Source organism: Equus quagga, chromosome 17, assembly GCF_021613505.1.
Source record: "Equus quagga isolate Etosha38 chromosome 17, UCLA_HA_Equagga_1.0, whole genome shotgun sequence".
Taxonomy (NCBI): Eukaryota; Metazoa; Chordata; class Mammalia; order Perissodactyla; family Equidae; genus Equus; species Equus quagga.
The window spans coordinates 6,908,143-6,925,975 of record NC_060283.1 but is presented as its reverse complement, the minus strand read 5'-3'; the positions used below and the strand labels follow the sequence as shown (position 1 = coordinate 6,925,975).

The 17,833-nt window shown below is 53.1% G+C and overlaps 1 protein-coding gene and 1 long non-coding RNA gene across 3 annotated transcripts; one reads left to right on the top strand and one right to left on the bottom strand.

Moving 5' to 3' along the window:
• Positions 1 to 626: 626 nt before the first annotated feature.
• Positions 627 to 4,370, bottom strand: LOC124229626 (uncharacterized). The gene is made up of 4 exons (XR_006885908.1): positions 4,117 to 4,370; positions 3,097 to 3,301; positions 2,392 to 2,557; positions 627 to 1,244 (listed from the first exon to the last, which is right to left on the bottom strand). It is a non-coding gene; the product is annotated as an uncharacterized LOC124229626 (long non-coding RNA).
• Positions 3,841 to 9,521, top strand: CDC42EP2 (CDC42 effector protein 2). 2 transcript variants are annotated; one of them, XM_046644973.1, is made up of 3 exons: positions 3,841 to 4,008; positions 7,369 to 7,483; positions 8,005 to 9,521. In XM_046644973.1, the coding sequence occupies exon 3, from the start codon at positions 8,367 to 8,369 to the stop codon at positions 9,009 to 9,011; it is 645 nt and encodes a 214-aa protein (XP_046500929.1). In that variant the 5' UTR covers positions 3,841 to 4,008; positions 7,369 to 7,483; positions 8,005 to 8,366; the 3' UTR covers positions 9,012 to 9,521. The 2 variants fall into 2 exon arrangements, with proteins under 2 accessions (XP_046500929.1, XP_046500928.1); XM_046644972.1 differs by lacking the exon at positions 7,369 to 7,483.
• The last annotated feature ends 8,312 nt before the right edge of the window (positions 9,522 to 17,833 follow it).

The following is a 17,833-nucleotide window of genomic DNA, read 5'->3' as shown; positions in this document are numbered from 1 at the left end:
CCAGGGGCGGGTGGAGCGCCTACCCAGCTCCCGGATGCCTTGTGGCCCAGAGCGGCGGGTTGGGGTCCGTCCAGAGACCTTGCCTGGCCAGATGCCCCCAAGAGTATCACCATCCTTCTCTTGTGACCCTTTTCTCCCAGACCTGCCCCCAGGCTCCTGGTCCCCATTGTCCCACCTGCCTCCAGAGCCCTGGGTCCCTGGTGGGCAGGGTCATGGAGAGCTGGCTCCAGCCTGGGAGTTGTTGCCTGGCTGTCTCCCCATCCTCCCCAGCTAACCTTGGAGAAGGGGGCTTCCCACTCTCTCCCCCAGGGGAGCTGGGGCTGCTGACGTGGGCGATTTCCAGGAAGAAGAGGCTGGGAGAGGAAGGAAGGGCTGAGTCAGTCCCTGTGTGGCGATCACAGGGTCCTGTGTTGGGGGAACAGCCAAGCGGTTGGGAGGGAACCGACTGGGCTCATCCCAGGGCTGGGGAGAGGCTCCAGGCTGAGGAGAAGGAAGCTGCATATCCCTACCGGGCATTCTTCCATCGCAGCCTTCCTCGCCCCTAGCTCCTCCCAAATGTCCCTAGGGTCCTGCCCCCTCTGCCACCAGGGTGTCCAGGAGCCCTTCCAGCAAGAACAGCCCAGGCCCTGGCTGAGGCACCAGACCCTGGACACAGGGTGCAGGCTGGGCGGGGGGAGGGTGGCCCAAGTGTCCATTGGGTCAGAAATGCAGGACGCCCCGGCCGTCCCCTGGCTCAGGATCCCAGCCTCCCCACCCACACTCAGGCCCTTACACACAGTCTGAGAAGTTGCTTAAAAAAGCCAATTTTAGTAAATGAAATCCTGTTTTAGAAATCCTCATTAATTGCAGGGCTCTCACGGCGCCACCGGGTGTGTATGCAAGATCCCGTCCGTTCAGCAGAACCACGAGGAGCCGGCAGCAGGCTCCCCAGGGATTCCTCTGGCCCCAGCCTGGCGACACAACCTCATCTGTGAATGGGGACAGCGACTACCTGTCTGAGCACTTGCAAAGCACAGACCCCACCACCAGGCACAGATTGTGTCTCAGATCTGGTCTTTGGGGGGCCCCTTGTTGTGGCCAGTGGCAGAAGTGCACCGAGCGCATGGGCAGTCAGCAGTAGGCGGAAGCTTGTCACATCCAGGCAGGCTTACAGCAGTCCTCAGAGCGCAGATGGCGGTTCCTGTGGCTTTGGGACCTGGTTGGGAGCCCCAGCCTGGCAGCCAGGCTGGACATATCACTAGAGGCTGAGGGAGGGGAGCAGAGGCTTGGGCCAGGCTGAGGGGTCCAAATCTGCTGCTCTCCACCCATCCCCAAGCGCTCCCCAATGGGCCCCCGACCCTCTCCCAGGAGCCCTGAAGTTGGCCCTGGCTTTATGAGGCCCTGGGTGACAGTCCGCCTCTCCAGGCTTCCACCCCTGCAACTTTCCATTTTATCACCAGCTCTGAATGGAGCTCCTGACCCTTTCCAGGCCCCTCCTCCAATGGAAGACTCCGAGCAGACGGGCAGGGGGTGGGGGGCTGCACCTCAGCCACATTCCTGCAGGCTCAGGGGGCTTCATCATTAGAGCCATTCCAGGTCAGTTGGCAAGGCCAGCCGACCTTCCCCCAAAGCTCCTGTTACAATGCTTTCACGAAACGGCTGCCTGCGGGGCTGTGTGTTCCCTTGTCCTGTTTGGGACCCACTTAACTCCCATTTTACAGGCAAGGAGGCCCAGAAAGGGACAGTCCTGTGCCTGTGGCCACAGAGCAAGTTAGCAGCAGAGCCAGCCCAGAACCTGGGTCTGTGGCCCGAGGCAGTGTTCAGGGCTTGGTGCCGGGCTGTCCCCTCTCTCCCAGGGCTGTGCTGTAGGAGGGAGGGAAAGGCAGGGTGACTGTGGCTGGCGAGAAGCCTGAGTAGGGAGGGGGGCTCAGAGCCCGTATGCGTTGCCACTATCAGGCTGAGCAGGCCACGGTCAGTACCTGGAGCTGAGATTTCCATCTCTGTAAAGAGGGTCAGTGATGCTGGCTCTGCCCACCTTGCTGGGCTTGAAGAAGACTTGAGGGGCTCAGGGACAGGAGGCACTTGCTAAGGGGCACAGGCAGGCCTGGGTGGGCGGGTGCCTGCAGAGCACAGGTGGCAAGAGCAGGCAGAGGTACAACCCCTCCCCACCACATCACGACTTGGCCCAGGGCTACCATGCCCCTTCCCTTGACTGTCCAGGCCACTTTTCCTCTGAGCCACTGGGCCAGTCCTGGCAGAATCCACCTGACTGAGGCTCCCTGTGGGACTGAGGGAGGGACAGGGACCACTCAGGGTTAACACCCTACACTTCCCTGTATTCATTTTCCACGGCTGCTGCCACAAATTACCACAAACTTCGTGGCTTAACACAACACAAATGTATTAACTTACAGTTCTGTAGGTCAGAAGTCCACCATGGGTCTCACGGGCCAAAATCGAGGTGTCAGCAGGACTAGTTCCTTCTGGAGGTTCTGGGGGAATCTGTTTCCTTGTCTCTTCCAGCTTCTAGAGGCCGCCCGCATTCCTCTGTTTGTGGCCCCTTCCTCCATCTCGAAGGCTGCAACACAGCATGTCTCGGGCCCACCTTCCATTGTCACATCTCTTTCTCTGACTTCCTCTTCTGTCTCCCTCGTCCACTTTTAAGGACCTTGTTATTACACTGGGCCTGCCCAGCTAATTCAGGATAATCTCCCTATTTTAAAGTCAGTTCATTAGCAACTGCAATTCCATCAGCAACTTTAATTATTCTTTGTCATGTAACAAATATTCACAAGTTCTGGAGACTAGGACGTGGATGTTAGGGGAGGCCATCATCCTGCCTATCCAGCTCCCCTTCTGCGGGTCCTTCCCTCCCTCCTGACTTGGCCGACCCCACCCACCCCCAGCAGCCTTCCCTCTTTCAGGACGCCTTCCTGACCTTGCCCCCTGGCAGTCCCTCCCACAGTCACGGTATGGAAGCTTTCACCATCCTGGTCACACTGTACTGTCATGGCTGTCACCCTCCAGAAAGCAAGGTCCCCTCCCCCATCACGATCCACCCTTCCTCTGTCCCACTCTCCCCAGCACCTGCCCGCCCTGGAGGCTATCCCGGCGTACTTGGGGACTTGGGCTTCCTCCTCCGTCCCTTCCTTGGACTGTAGGTCTCAGTCCAGAGGGGCTGAATCCTCAGCGACAAGGACAGCATCCGGCACCTGGCAGATGCTCAGCAAGGATCTGCTGAATCGTTGAATGCAGCGAGGGCAGTTTCCTGCCCTCTACCTCCAGCTCCCGGTGTAGGGCCTGCCCTTGAACCTTTCTAGTACTGTATGAATGAACGAATGAATGAATGAACCAAGCAACCAACGTTGGAATGTGTCTAAGCACGGGTCCCACCCCCGCCCCGGAAGCCACTTAGCCTGACGGCAAATATGGGCGTGCCCAGGCCACTCAGCTCGCACGCCCTCAACGCCCTCTTTTCTATGGGGCAGTAAACTCCTGAAACCTCTTGCAAGTTTGTAATATTTTAATGTAGGGGCTTCCAAGGCCTCATTCATTCCCTTAGTAGCCACTGAACACCCTGGGGCGGGAGCCTCCCCGACCCGACCCTCCAGGGAGGGAACCGGTCCAAGGGCGCTCTGCGAATTCTCAAGAACTCGGTCTTCCGGCTGCCGACCCTTCGGCCTTTCTAGAATCGCAAGTTTTGGCTCCGACGGGCATAGCCGGAGGCCGCAGAGTGCAGCCCGGGCACCCGACGCCGCGTGGCCCGCGGCCGCCGGAGCCTGGACTGGACCCTCGGCCCCCGCGGCTGCGGCCCCCGGGCGCGGCGCCTCCCCAGGGGGAGCCCAGGCGGGGCCCGGAGTGGGCGGGGCCTGGCTGGGGCAGCCTCGGCATTGGCTCCGCGGGCCGGGGGCGGAGCTTCAGGGGCCACGGTTCGCACAGTAACTTCCCCGCCGGGATCGGGTCGGAGCGCCGCGCCGTCCAGCTCTGGAGTTCTCGCCGCCCGCGGGCCGGCCGCCTGTGCGCCTCAAGGTGAGTTCGGGCCGGGACTCTGCAGCCCGTGTGCGGCTCCGAGAGACCCCTCGAGGGGCCCATCCCTGTGGCGCCGCGTTCCAGCTCACGCCCCCGCTCCCGTCTCACCTCCGCGCAGGTTCTTTCCTGGGAGTCTCGGGCTCCACGGTGTTTCCCGCCTGCGCCTCGGTCCCGAGGCCACGCCCGCGCCCCCCTCCGCCTGCGGGGCGCAGCGCATCCCGAACCCGAACTCCGGGTCCCGTCCTCCAGCCTGAGCCCTAGCCCCTGCCCCACCCCGGGGACGCGAGAGCGCCCTCCCGCCGCCCAGCGTCCCCGCCCGGGCTGGGGGTCGTATTTTTAGCCGATGGTGAGGTGTTCTCCTATCTTTAGCCACGACCGCGAGTGTCCTGAAACGGATCCGGGCTGGGCTGGGCTGCGCGCGGCCAGAGGGCGGAGAGGGATCGGCGCCGGAACCCGAGCTGGGGCTGAGGAGCCGGACCCGCGGGAGCCGGGGGCGGGGGCCCGCACGCCCGAGCTCTGGCCCTGCGCCGAGCGGACACTCGGACATCTCCCAGCCCGGAAAGCACGGGGGAGGCTCCTCCCAGAGCTTGGAGACCCGAGCAGGGTCCCCAACCGCCCCATTTTCCCCGCCGATTGTCTAGTTTTGAGACCAGACCCCCCCCCCCCCCACGAGAAGAAGATCCCGCGGACAATCCGCATCTGGTACGCGGGCACACCGCTCCTTGAGGGGCGCCTGCTTGGAGCTGGAGGCGCGCTGGAGACCCCGGGGCGCGCCCGACTCCTCCGGGATGCGGGGCGAGAGAGGGAGCGCGCGCGCCACCCAGCGGCCGCGGAGGCGAGCACGGCTCCGCACCGGGATGCCCGGAGACCCTGTGGCTGGAGAGGGGGTTCTCTGCGCAGGCTACGTCGGGGGGTCAGGAGGAGGCGCACGCTTCGGGCCAGGGCCGTTCATTTTTGGTTTTGTTTGGAGCACTGTCCGTGGAGAGCTAGAATGTTTGACGAAGGCCCTCTAGCTATTTGCTGAATAAATGACGGGGCTGACTGTGACCTCTAACCCCTTCTGTTGCACATGGCGTTCCCACGTGCAGTGTCCCAGTAGGGTCTCCAGGAGCCCTCTGGTGATGACTTGTCAGCGCATTTGATAGATGAGGAAGGTGAGGGCCAGAGAGGAGAGGTGTCTCGCCCAAGGTCACAGAGTGAGTCGCAGGTGGAGGTGGACTCAAGGTCAGTCTCCTGATTTCAAGGTCGGGGGGGCTGCTCTTTGAACACCCCTGGTGGCCTAGCATTCCTGTGACTCGAGGGGCTCTGCCTCCCCGAAGTCATTTTCTCTGAAGGAGGCCCAGCGCTCCTGTCCAGAGCAAGCCCACAGAGCTGGGATGGCTCCCATCTGCTCCTAACACTGCTGCAGGCCTTGTCCTGATGGAGAGTTCACTCTCGTATCTCTGGGACACTTGCAAGTTGGGGGGGGGGGGGGGGGGCAGCCAAGAGGGAGGACTTAGATAGAGGAGGCCTGGGGACCCCGTGCCCCAGCCTAGCTGGGAGGCTGCTTCTCTCCTGCTCCCCAAGGAGATTGTGGAGGTGGCTTGCCCCACTGCATCGGAGCCACATGGAACCCGCTGGGTACCAGTGCCCACTCTTCCCCTTACTAGCTGGGTGACCTCAGCGAAGTTTCCTCACATCTCTGAGCTTCAGCTTCTGCCTCTGTAAAGGGCAGTAGTGAAACCCACCGCGCTGCGGCTAGGAGCATTCGAATGGAGCCTGGGGTCTTGTGGTTGCCAAATCTGAATACTTAGGGCTTCATGGTTGGAATTCCCAGCTCTCCCCTGGGTGGTTGACGCTAGCCCAGCCCTTCCCCATAGCCTCGGTTCTCCCCACATCTGGAATTGGGCGGTACATCTGGCTCAGAGTGAGACAGCTGTCAGGGACGCCCGACTTGTTGTGGAAACACTCAGGCTGTTTTGGCGCCCCTGTGTGATTGGGGAAGGGCGGGAGACCTGGCCCAGGCTCTGCGCAAATCCCACCAGTCAGCCTCACTCTCCTTGAGTGAAAAAGGAAGGAAAAGCTCCCACAGGACTTCTCGCCTGCCAAGGGCACAGATAGGATGTGTGTCAGCATCCCCCCAGGCCTGTCATGGTGGGCACCAGTAAATGAACCCGAGCTGGGATTCCAAGACCTCAGGGCGCCCACTGCTTTCTCCACTCTCCTCCCAGCGCCTTCCAAGCTGAGCTGGAATTCCACCTCAGGAGAGTCACTCTTTGGTTTCTTGTTGAGCTGCAGGTGCTCTGGGAGGGGCAAGATGTCCGGTGTCTCTGTGGCTCAGCACACTGACCTAGGGTGTTGTCCTGGGGTGGGGTTTCCTGAGTGAGGGCCTGGGCTGGAGGGAGGAGCTGAGACTCCGCCTCTCCTGCATCCTCCTGCCAGCCCCAGGATGCAGAAGGGGGCCAAGGAACCGGCAGAGACCTGCCCGCTGCACGGCCCCTCCCAGCGATTTCCCACCTGCTCGGCCCCTGCCAGCCTGGGAGGGGGCAGTGGGAGAAGGTGGGCTCATCTGATTACCCGCTGGTGACCTTGGACGAGTTTCTTTCTTTGCCTTTTGTGCTCTGATTGTACATCTGGGCTCTGGTTTGTCCACGTATCGGCCAGTCGCCCAACATGGGAACCAGACGGACTGCTGCGAATGCTTCCTTTTTCTGGGGGAGGCTCCAGAGTGTATTTATTTTTTCCGCATTAATAATAGTTTTATTTTTTCTGATTACATAAATAATATATGTACATAAATAATATATGCTTATTGTTAAGAATTTGAGCTTGTAAAAGTGTGGACAAGAAAAGGAAAGTCGCCTGAAATTCCACCCCCTCAAGAGAACCACCATCAACATTTTGGCGACCATCCCTTCACATGGATGTATCATGAGCAAATACTACAGATTGTTATTTTTATTGAGGACAGCTTTGCTCCCACGTCACTGAGCCCACACCCCATCCCAATCTAAGTACCCATATGACAATCTGGTGCTGGCCTTCCATATTCTTCTCTGTTCTCATGTCGGGTTTAATCCTCTGCAGGCCTGTATATGTAGGCACATTCATGCATATATGGGGAGGCTGGCTGGGGCGCTGCTTGACACTTTCAATAAATGGAATCTTCTTTACTACATTTTTGCTTTTTTCTTCTCTCCCTCTGCAATGCCTTGTGGGAATTCCTCCAAAATGTCTTAATAGCTCTAATTTTAAAATGGGAACAATAGGAGGAGGGTTGTGTTGATTAAATGAGATGTGTTTGCAAAGAACTCAGCAAAATGCCAGGCACAAAGCAAAGCCCCTGAAAAATTTGTACCCCCAGCTCCATCTTCCCCTTAGGTGCTGGGGCAGGAAAGAGGGACAGAAAGTACTTTAGACTCAGCCTCTGCCCATAAGGGACTGCTCACCCGGAGGAGGAGAAAAGGAAACTCCCAGAAAGCGACGTCACTTCCAGGTGGGACATGAGTGGAGGTGTCAGTCATTCGGCACCATTGGCTGGACATCTGCTGTGTGTCGTCCAGCCTGTGCCAGGCCTGGGTGGACAAGACAGGTTACAAGATCTCTGTCCTCAGTCAAGTAGGGAATCAAGAGAAGTCTGTGAGACCCCCGCACAATTGTCACCTGTCGTGTTTTAGGGCACCGTCGATGTGCGGTAGGGGTTGAGTACCCGGCCGTTGGTGAGAAGCAGAGCTGGGGACCCAGGGCAAGAGACCAGAGCCAGGACTCTGTGTGCGATTTCGGGCCTGTCACTCGGGTTCCCAGGCCTCAGTTTCCCCACTTGCAAAGGGAAGGGCTTGGCACTGGTGACCCAGGCCCTAAGGCGCACTGAGTCCATGAATGAACACGATTCTTCCAGGGCTCCCCCAGGACAGCGGCCCCCCTTGGGCTCCCAGGGCTGACACAGGGGATCCAGAAACGAGACAGATGCTTCCGACTTTTGTCTTCTGTCCCTGACTTGTCCCCTTGGTATTTCAGCTCCTCAACCACGGACCAGGAAGATACTCACGAGAACAGAGCAGAGAGCATTGCTGCCGACGAGATCTCTGCCTTTCTGCTTCCAATTTTCAGAAGTGTTTTCAACTCTTTTGGGAGAAAGTGATTTTTATTATCTCGACCCCTCTGACTTCATTGATCGTTCATCTTTCTTTTTCTAATTCCCTGGGCCCACTCTGGTCATACCCCACACGCTAGTCTTAGCCCCTTTGCAAGTTTTGGTCCCTGAAAACCACCCTCTGGGGGTTCCAGGTCAAGGGTGGTGAGAGGAGGCAGCAGGAGGCCGTGAGCTCCACGGTGGACTGTCTTGGCTCCAGCAGCCAGGCCTGGGTGGTGAGGTCACGATGTCTACCAAGGTGCCCATCTATCTGAAGCGCGGCAGCCGCAAGGGCAAGAAAGAGAAGCTTCGGGACCTGCTGTCCTCAGACATGATCAGCCCGCCGCTGGGGGACTTCCGCCACACCATTCATATCGGCAGTGGAGGCGGCAGCGACATGTTTGGTGACATCTCCTTCCTGCAGGGCAAGTTCCACCTCCTGCCTGGGACAGCGGTCGAGGGACCTGAGGAGGATGGCACCTTCGACCTCCCCTTCCAGTTCACCCGCACGGCCACGCTGTATGGGCAGGAGCTCCCCGACGGGCCGTCCCCTCTGCTCAAGAACGCCATCTCCCTCCCAGTCATCGGTGGGCCCCAGGCCCTCACCCTGCCCACAACCCAGGCCCCACCCAAGCCCCCTCGCCTGCACCTGGAGACCCCTCAGTCTTCCCCACAGCCTTCCCCACAGGAGGCAGGGAGTGTGGACATCTGGAGAATTCCGGAGGCTGGCTCGGCCCACAATGGGCTGACCCCTGAGTCGGGGGCAGAGGAGCCCTTCCTGTCTCATGCCAGCTCCCTGCTCTCGCTGCACGTGGACCTGGGGCCTTCCATCCTGGACGACGTCCTCCAGATCATGGACCAGGACCTGGGCCATATGCAGATCCCCACATAGGAACCGAGGCTGGCCAGGCTGGGCACCCAGGCTGGGGTGAATGGTGGGAGGCAGGGGGTGGACACAGCCCTGAGCTAGAAGTTGGAATCCCGAGGTCCCACCTGTGTGGTCACTGGCCAGCAATTTCTCACCTCGCCCTTTGTTTCCCCCTCCCTACCCACTCCCCGTGAGCAGAGCTCGCCTCATTGCTTTCCCCTAAAACCCACCAAGGACATGTGCAGAAGTCAGCCCAAAGTGCCCTGAGCATCTTGGGCCACCTGGTCCCCCACCACCAACTGCTCCTCCTTCCTCAGTTCCCTTGGATGAAAGGTCTGCTGAAATGGACTCCGCTTGGTCTCAGCCCTGTCGGACGCCCTGCCCTGATTCGGGGGGCGGGGGAAGGGCAGGGCACAGTCAGCCAGACCTTTCATGTCCTGGACCGGGAACATGGCATCAGTACCAAAAGTCCCTCTGCCCCATCCCCTCCCACATGACCAGGGATTCTGGTCGCAATAAAAGTTGCTGCTGCTATGGTTGTGTTCCCTGTCCTCTTGTCCCAGGTTTCTTCCTGAAGATGGGCGGGTCTCTGAGCTTGGCTGGCCCTTGGGGAGACCCTAGCCCCAGAGGGCTTTGCGCAGGGCGGGCCCTGCCCTTCGGAAGATGGTACCTGATTCCGAGCCCATCGTGAGAATGGAGCAGGAACCGACCGAGTGCCAAGTGGGGATGTTCCAACATTGATCCAGGTGTTTGGCAAGAGGTGGCTGGGCACTGGTGTAGGCCAGGCGCTGGGGTCTGCTGGGGGAGACCCAAGAGTGAAAGGATAACCACCAGGCCTAGTGCAAGGGACTACCAGCATCTCCAGCGTCAGAGGGCTAAGGGAGCAAGCAGGAGGGAGGGCCGGGCCGGGGCTGGGAGGAATCTGACAGCGCTCATCGCAGCCTCATCACATCAGTGTTGTTACTGAGCATCTACAGTGCCCTTGGCATGCTCCACGTGCTGGGGATACCAGACAGATAGGTCCTTGCTCTCCCAAAGCTTACTTTTTTTCTTTTTTGAGGAAGATTAGCCCCGAGCTAACATCTGCTGCCAATCCTCTTCTCTTTCCTGAGGAAGATTGGCCCTGAGCTAACATCCATGCCCATCTTCCTCTACTTTATATGTGGGACGCCTACCACAGCATGGCATGCCAAGCGGTGCCATGTCCGTACCCAGGATCTGAACTGGTGAACCCCGGGCTGCTGAAGTGCAATGTGTGAACTTAACCACTGCGCCACCGGGCCAGCCCCTGGAGCTTACATTTTAGTGGAGAGAAGAATATTAAATTTGTAAGCAAGTAAGATGATTTCCAACAGTGGTGAACACTATGAAGAAAACCGTGTGGGGAATGCCTGGGACAGGGGTGTGGGTGGTGTCAGGGCACATTAGAGTGATCGCATGTGATTCTGAACCAAACCTGAGGGCTAACAGACTTATGCTCATGCATATGCAAAGGCACTGAGGCAGCAGAGTGAATGACAGAGAAGAGTATAGATCTGAGTCTGACCTGGCCTGTGTGAGACTCAGTTTCTCCTTCTCTAAAATAGAGTCAGTGATACCCACCTTGCAGGGTTGTTGAGAAAATTAGAGATAATGTTTACTAATTGCCACATGGAAAGTATTCAGAACTGGTCATGGTGTGTGACATAAAGGAACCTGGGGCTCAGGAAAGGCATGGCCGGGAAGCTGGAAAAGCAGGGGCGAGTCAGCTTAGAAATTGTTTGCCAGCTGAAGCTGAGCAAAGGGGAGCTGCCAGAGGATTTTAAGCAGGAGAGACGTGGTCAGATCCAGGCTTTAGAGAGGTCAGCACCCAGGCTATGTGGGAGAGGGACCGAAGGCCAAAGAGGAGGAGGCCCTGGTAGGACGAGGATTGGATGGGGCAGGGAGGGTGGGGACAGAGAGGAGGGGGCTTGTCGACGTGGGCTTGGTGCCTGAGTGTCACAGGCCACGTGGGCAGCTGGAGGCAAGTTCAAGCCTCACTGGGCCCCTTCTTCCATCTCCACTTGTTCTTTTCCATCCTTTTGACCCTTCAGTTCCCAGACCCCCAGCCCTTCCTGCCTCCAGCCCCTGGGCCAGATTTCTTAGTGGAGGCTGAATTTGACCAGGACATATTTTGTTTGGCAATGCAGCTCTTTTTTTCTTTTTTTTTTAGATGATGCATTTTTTTGTTCTGATAAAATATATATAACATGGAATTTACCATTTTAACCATTTTTAAGTGTACGCTTCAGTGGCGTTAAGTACATTCACATTATTCAGCAATCATCACCACCATCCATTTCGAGAACTTTTTTCTTCCCAAAGTGACACTCTCCCTATACCCATTACACACCAACTCCCCATTCTCCCTTCCCCCAGCCCCTGGCAACCACCATTCTACTTTTCTGTCTGAATTTGACTATTCTAGGGACCTGACATAAGTGGAATCAGACAGTGTTTGTCTTTTTGCAACTGGCTTATTTCACTTAGCATAATGTCTTCAAGTTTCACTCGTGCTGTAGCGTGTGTTAACATTTCCTTCTTTTTAAAGGCTGAATAATATTCCATTGTATGGATACAGTGCCACATTCTGTTTATCCATTCATCCATCGAGGGACACCTGGGTTGCTTCCACCTTTTGGCTATTGTGCATAATGCTGCTGTGAACGTGGGTGTACAAATTTCTGTTTGAGTCCCTGCTTTCACGTCTTTTGGGTGTATACACAGAAGTGGAATTGCTGAATCAAAGGGTCATTCTGTGTTTAATTTCTTGAGGAACTCCAGTACTGTTTTCCACAGCAGCTGCAGCATTTTACATTCCCACCAAACTTTTTATTTTCATAGGAAATTTTTGCCATCATTAGAGGTTAGGGGTTCACTATATAGTGGGATTTGAACCCAGGTCCGTGAGACCCCAAAGCCTGTGCTCACCTGCAACCCTGCCCCCCGACAAGGGTTCAGCTGCAGGGCCTGCTACAGGGCGAAGGCAAAGGGTGGGCGCTAAAGGGCCAGCACCTTCCTGCCTGCAGGCTCCCCCGTCAGTGCTAGGGTGGCTTGTCCCCGTCTGCCTGGGAGGAGAAGACGAGAAAAAAGGACACCTGCCGGAGAGCTTCACCCAGCTGGAAGGCAGCCGCTCACCCTGGACCTGAGCTGAGGCCATGGAAGGGGGACATGCTTGTCCTGGGTCCCTGGAACTGCTCCCCACACGCCCTGCATGAGGCACCAGCCCAAGGGTCCTGGGCAACCACTCGGGGCTGCCACGTCAGATGGAGACAGGGAACTCGGCAGGGTACCAGAAGCATCAGGTTAGCTAAACTCAGGATACCTGCTTACACCGGGGTAGCCGGGAGCCGGGGGTGGGGGGTGACGACGATACACAGGGACCTTCCCTCTTCAGCTCATACAGTGGTGTCCAGGCGCGATGTCCCACAAAACCACCCACAGGAAGGACTTCCCCAAAATAGGAAGAGAAGTTGTTGTTGGACAGCCAAAAACCTGACAAATATCTCTACAGTCCACTGTTTTCGATGCCCAACATCCATGCATGTTCTTATTCTAGTATTTACTCTGAAAAATATATATATACTTTTTTACAGGTTTTAAAATATATTTTATATATTATATATTTAATATATTAAGAATAAATATATATTTATATATTTTAATATATAATATTAAAATATAGAAATAAAATTAAATATATACATGTATTAAATAAATAGTATATAAATATAGTTTTAAATATAAATATATATCCTACTGGTATAATGCATCTGTTCCTCTTCCTATCAAAAATACATTCACTCTTTTTCCAAAGGGAGACAACTCAAAATCTCGTCAATTACCACATCGGCTTCCAAGTCCAGATTTCTAGATGATGTCTTCCTCCTGCAAGTCCTTTACCAGCCCATCTCAATATTTTGCAAACTGTGAACTACACAGTAAAGTTGATTACCACCAATACACCCTATATACCAGAGCGGAGGGAAAGAAGAATGGGAGAATTAAAATATGTTAAAAATATACCTGGGGGCTGGCCTGGTTGCATGGTGATTGAATTTGGCACGCTCCGCTTAGCGGACCTGGGTTCACAGGTTTGGATCCTGGGCGTGGACCTACACCTCTCATGAAGCCATGCTGTGGCAGTGACCCATATACAAAATGGAGGAAGATTGGCACAGATGTTAGCTCAGGGCCACTCTTCATCACCAAATAATTAATAATAATAATAATATACTTGACACAGAAAGAAAAGAGCTGTATGTAGAAAATATAGTCTTTTTCTACAGCAAAGCTGTAGCTGATATGAAGAACTTCCCTCCTTCGCTACACAGTTCATGTTCCCTTTGCCTTCAACTTGCATCTTGGCTGTTCCAGGGCGCTTTACCAGGTGACAAGTCCTAGACCTTCTTTTTGAAGAATCTGAGCCCTTGGTGGCTTTCCCTGTATAGAATTTACTTTTCCCCCAAACTCTTTATTTTGAAGCATTTCAAACTTAACAGAACTATTGAAAGAATAGTACAATGTACATCCATATATCTTCATCCAGATTTGCCAGTTATTACCATTTTGCCTCATTCCCTCTAACTCTTTGCATGTGAAAAAGCTTTTCCCTGACGTTTTGAAAGTAAGTTGCAGACATCGTGAAATGTCATACCAAATACTTTAGCTTTTATTTCCATGAAGCTTGGGCTTCTTCAACATGTAAATGAGTGTCTCTCATCATCTGGGGTAAATGATCAGTCATTTTCTCCTTAAATATTGCCCCTGCCCCTTTCTCTCTCCTTACCCTCTGAGACCCCAATTCAATATATGTTAGATCTTTCTATATCCCCTGTGTTTCTGCTCTAACTGGGTATTTTCTGTTCTTTCATCTTTCCATACTGTATTAAGGACAATTTCTTCCAGTTTACTTGTTCTCTCTTCAGCTGTGTCTAATCTGCTTTTTAACAAATTCATTGTGTTCTTAATTTTGGTTATTGTATTCTTCAGTTCTAGAAGTTCTATGTGATTCTTTTAAAATTCCACTGTGGCACTTCTTACTAGGTATTTGTTCCCTGCAGATTTTTTTATGCTTGTCTTTTACTTCTTTAAACACAGTAAGTGGTGTTACTTGATGGGTCAGTATCAGAGAATTCCACTATCTTAAATCTTCATGGGTCAATTTGTGTTTTCTGTTGTTTGTTTCCATTCTTGCACAAGGTTTCTTGTTTCTTTGTGTGCCTGATTATCTTTGATTATGGGCTGGATATTGTACCTGAAAAAATAGTTTTAGAAATAATTTGAGGCCTAGGATGACAGTACATTCCTTCAGAAAGGATGTTGCTTGGTACCAAATATGCTCGCTTCTGCTGGGTGATGAGGGACATTATAAATGGGTGCACTTTTTAAAAAAACTTTTTATTGAGATTATGATAGTTTAAAACTTTGTGAAATTTCAGTTGTACATTATTTTTTGTCAGTTGTGTTGCAGATGCACCCCTTCACCCTTTGTGCCCACCCCCCATCCCCCCTTTCCCCTGGTAACAACTAACCTGTTCTCTTTGTCTACATGTTTAACTTCCATATATTAGTGGAGTCATACAGAGATTGTCTTTCTCTATCTGGCATATTTCACTTAACATAATACCCTCAAGGTCCATCCTAAGTGGGTGCACTTTAATCCAAGTTCAAGGCTTGAGCTTCCCTGGACCACCCAGATAACATGATTCTGGGCTGCATGTCCCTCTTAAAGTGTGTATGTGTCCCTGGTGGGATACCTGACTTCCTACCCTGATCAGGCTCTGGGTTTTTATTTCTGATCCTCCCCAGCCAAAGACTGCCAAACAACAGCTCAATTTGACAATTATATCTTTCAGATCAGTAAATACCCCCAGAACAAAAATTGCTTTGGAATTCTGGGCTTACCTCTTTGGGTTTTAGCCTCTAAATGTTGGCCTAGTAATTCTTCACTTTATCAGTAACTTTTCTTTTCTTTTTTTTTTTTTTTAAAGATTTTATTTTTTCCTTTTTCTCCCCAAAGCCCCCCGGTACGTAGTTGTGTATTCTTTGTTGTGGGTTCTTCTAGTTGTGGCATGTGGGACGCTGCCTCAGCGTGGTCTGATGAGCAGTGCCACGTCCGCGCCCAGGATTCGAACTAACGAAACACTGGGCCGCCTGCAGCGGAGCGCGCGAACTTAACCACTCGGCCACGGGGCCAGCCCCTATCAGTAACTTTTCAATACTTTTAAGATTTTTTTTTTCCCTTCCTATTTTTTAGTTTGTCTTTAGTGGGAGGGTTGGAACAAAATACCTAACCAGGAACCTCTCTCCCATTAACTACCTGAACGTAATATTGAGAAGATTCATTTCTCTATCTCTCTGCCCCCGCTGAGTAACAGCAATCCTATCTACCCCTGACAATTAAAATCAATCACCCCAACCAACAGTGGCATCCTCTTTTCACTTTCTTGCCCTGTGGCAGGTGGACTGCAAAATGGTCCATTGGCAGTCTCAGCTCCTAATTTAGAGAAATCATTATTGTGCCCCCTGGTGGAAGCACTCCTTCTTTGCATCCTGAAGACTAGATCAGCCAGAGACCAGAGTTGCAGGAACAGGAAACAAACATTTTACAAAAGAGTCATTAGTTGAGATAACAGGAGGCTGAACCCCTACTTCCACTCCTCGGTTCTTGTCTGTAAGAGAAACACTATATATACCGGTCACTGGTTCAGAGCATGTAGAGTATCTATTGTTCAGGGATGGAGCATTTCTTAAAAGAATCCTAAAAGAACAGAAAGCCATTGATGCTGGGTTCATAAGCTGCCTTTCCAATTATACAGAACTAGCCTACTTATTATTACTAATAATTTTATTGAAATATATACATGAAGAGAAGCACACAGATCTCGTGTAGTTCAATGAGTGTTTACAAAGTGAACAAACCTGTGAAACCACTACCCAGATGAAGAAAAGGAACATTACGAGCACCTCACTAGCCCTCTTGTGCCTCCTCCTTGTCACTATGCTCCAAAGGTGACCCCTGTCCTGACTTCTACCCCCATAGATCAGGTGTGTGTTTATGCAACTTTATAGAAATGGAATCATACAATATGTCCTCTTTTGAAACTGGCTTCTTTTATTCAATATTTAGTTTTTGAGATTCATTCAAGTCATTGTGTAGCAACAGTTCGTTCCTTTCATTGCTCTTTAATTCATTCTACTCTTGTGGGGATTTGAATGGTTTCCAGTTAGGGGCTGTTACAATTAATGCTGCTGTGAACATTCTTGTGCATGCTTTTTGGTGTATATGTCCCCGGATGGAATTGCTGCGTCATAGCGCAGGTGGATTTCAGCTTTAGAGCCAGCATCCTGTCTTAGCTGGCTTAGGCTGCTGTAACGAAATACCATAGACTGGGGGCCTTAAACAACAGACATTTATTTCTCACAGTTCTGGAAGCTGGAATTCCAAGGTCAAGGTGCCAGCAGATTGGGTTCCTGGTAAGGGCCCTCTTCCTGGCTTGTAGACAACTGCTTTCTTGCTGTGTCCTCACATGGCCTTTCTCATGGAGAGAGAGAGGCATCTCTGTCTTCCTCTTCTTGTATGGTGTAACTTCAACATATGAATTTCGGGGGGGACACAGACATTCTGGCTGTAACACATACATCTGCCAAACACGATTTTAAGGCACAGAGATGGTAAGATGTGTCCTGATTCTGAAATATTAAAATGGGAGGAGGGGGCGGGGAATATGTACATCTTGGAATTGATCGAATAAGGTATATGACAAGGACCAAAGACAAAGCCCTGGGGACTCCAACACTTATAGGTGGAACAGAGGATGGACAGCGAGCAAAAGAGGCTAAAGGAACCACCAGAGTGACGGGAGGACAGCCAGGATGGCGTGTGTCTCAGAGACCTGGAGCAGAGTTTGAAAAAGGAGGGAAGGATGAATGGTGTCATGCAGGTTCATAGGCGGATGAGGACAGAGAAGAAATCTCTAAATCTTTTGAATCAGAGGTCACGGTGACTTTGTTAGTCGTTTCGAGTGAACTGGAGAAAACAAAATCCCCATTAAACTGGGCAAAAGGAAACTTGGAAAAAACTCAACAGAGATAGGGAGTATAAACAGAATATTTGCTCTGAAAGGGTGAAAAGAAATGGGGTGATACTTGAAGGCAGACATGAGCTAAAGGAAGGGCTCTGATTGTTTTTAAGAGGATATTAAGCCATGTTTGTACGTGAATTGCACGATTCAATAGTGAAGGAGAAATGAATGGCACAGAAGAGAGAGGGATAATCGAAGGAGGAAGGCCCTTCAGAACCTAAACGGAGGGAAGGAGCTTAGAGATGAGTAGGAAGCAAGAGAGGAGAGGTGGGTACCAGTGAAGGTGGTGGCTGGGTTTGGTGGCAGGAAGGTAGGTAACTTTTGTCAGACCCGAATATTCAGGCCAAAGAACTGCCCAGTTCTGGGTGTTAATTTTCCTCTCCCTAAAATGGGCACATGTTTGGGGGCCTAAGTGGGCTGTGCACCCCTCACCTTCGCGATCCACCGACTCCCGCCCGTTAGTAAGGGCAAAAGATTTACCACGACGTTAAGGGTCGGCCAGGTACTAGGACGCATGCGCTCCATGCAGCTCAACTTTCACCACCCTGTCGCCTTCCCATCTCTGGACCATGCCAGAACCTCCCTTCCTTCTCTCGCTCCTCCAAATGGAAGAGGCGGGGCTCCAGCGAGAGCCTTGGGGCGCGCGCCCGTGTCCGCCGCGCCTGCGCACAGGGCTCCTCGGCTCCGTGGCCCCCGCGAACACGCACGAAGCTCGGTCTCCGTCGCTCGTTCTCGGGCGCG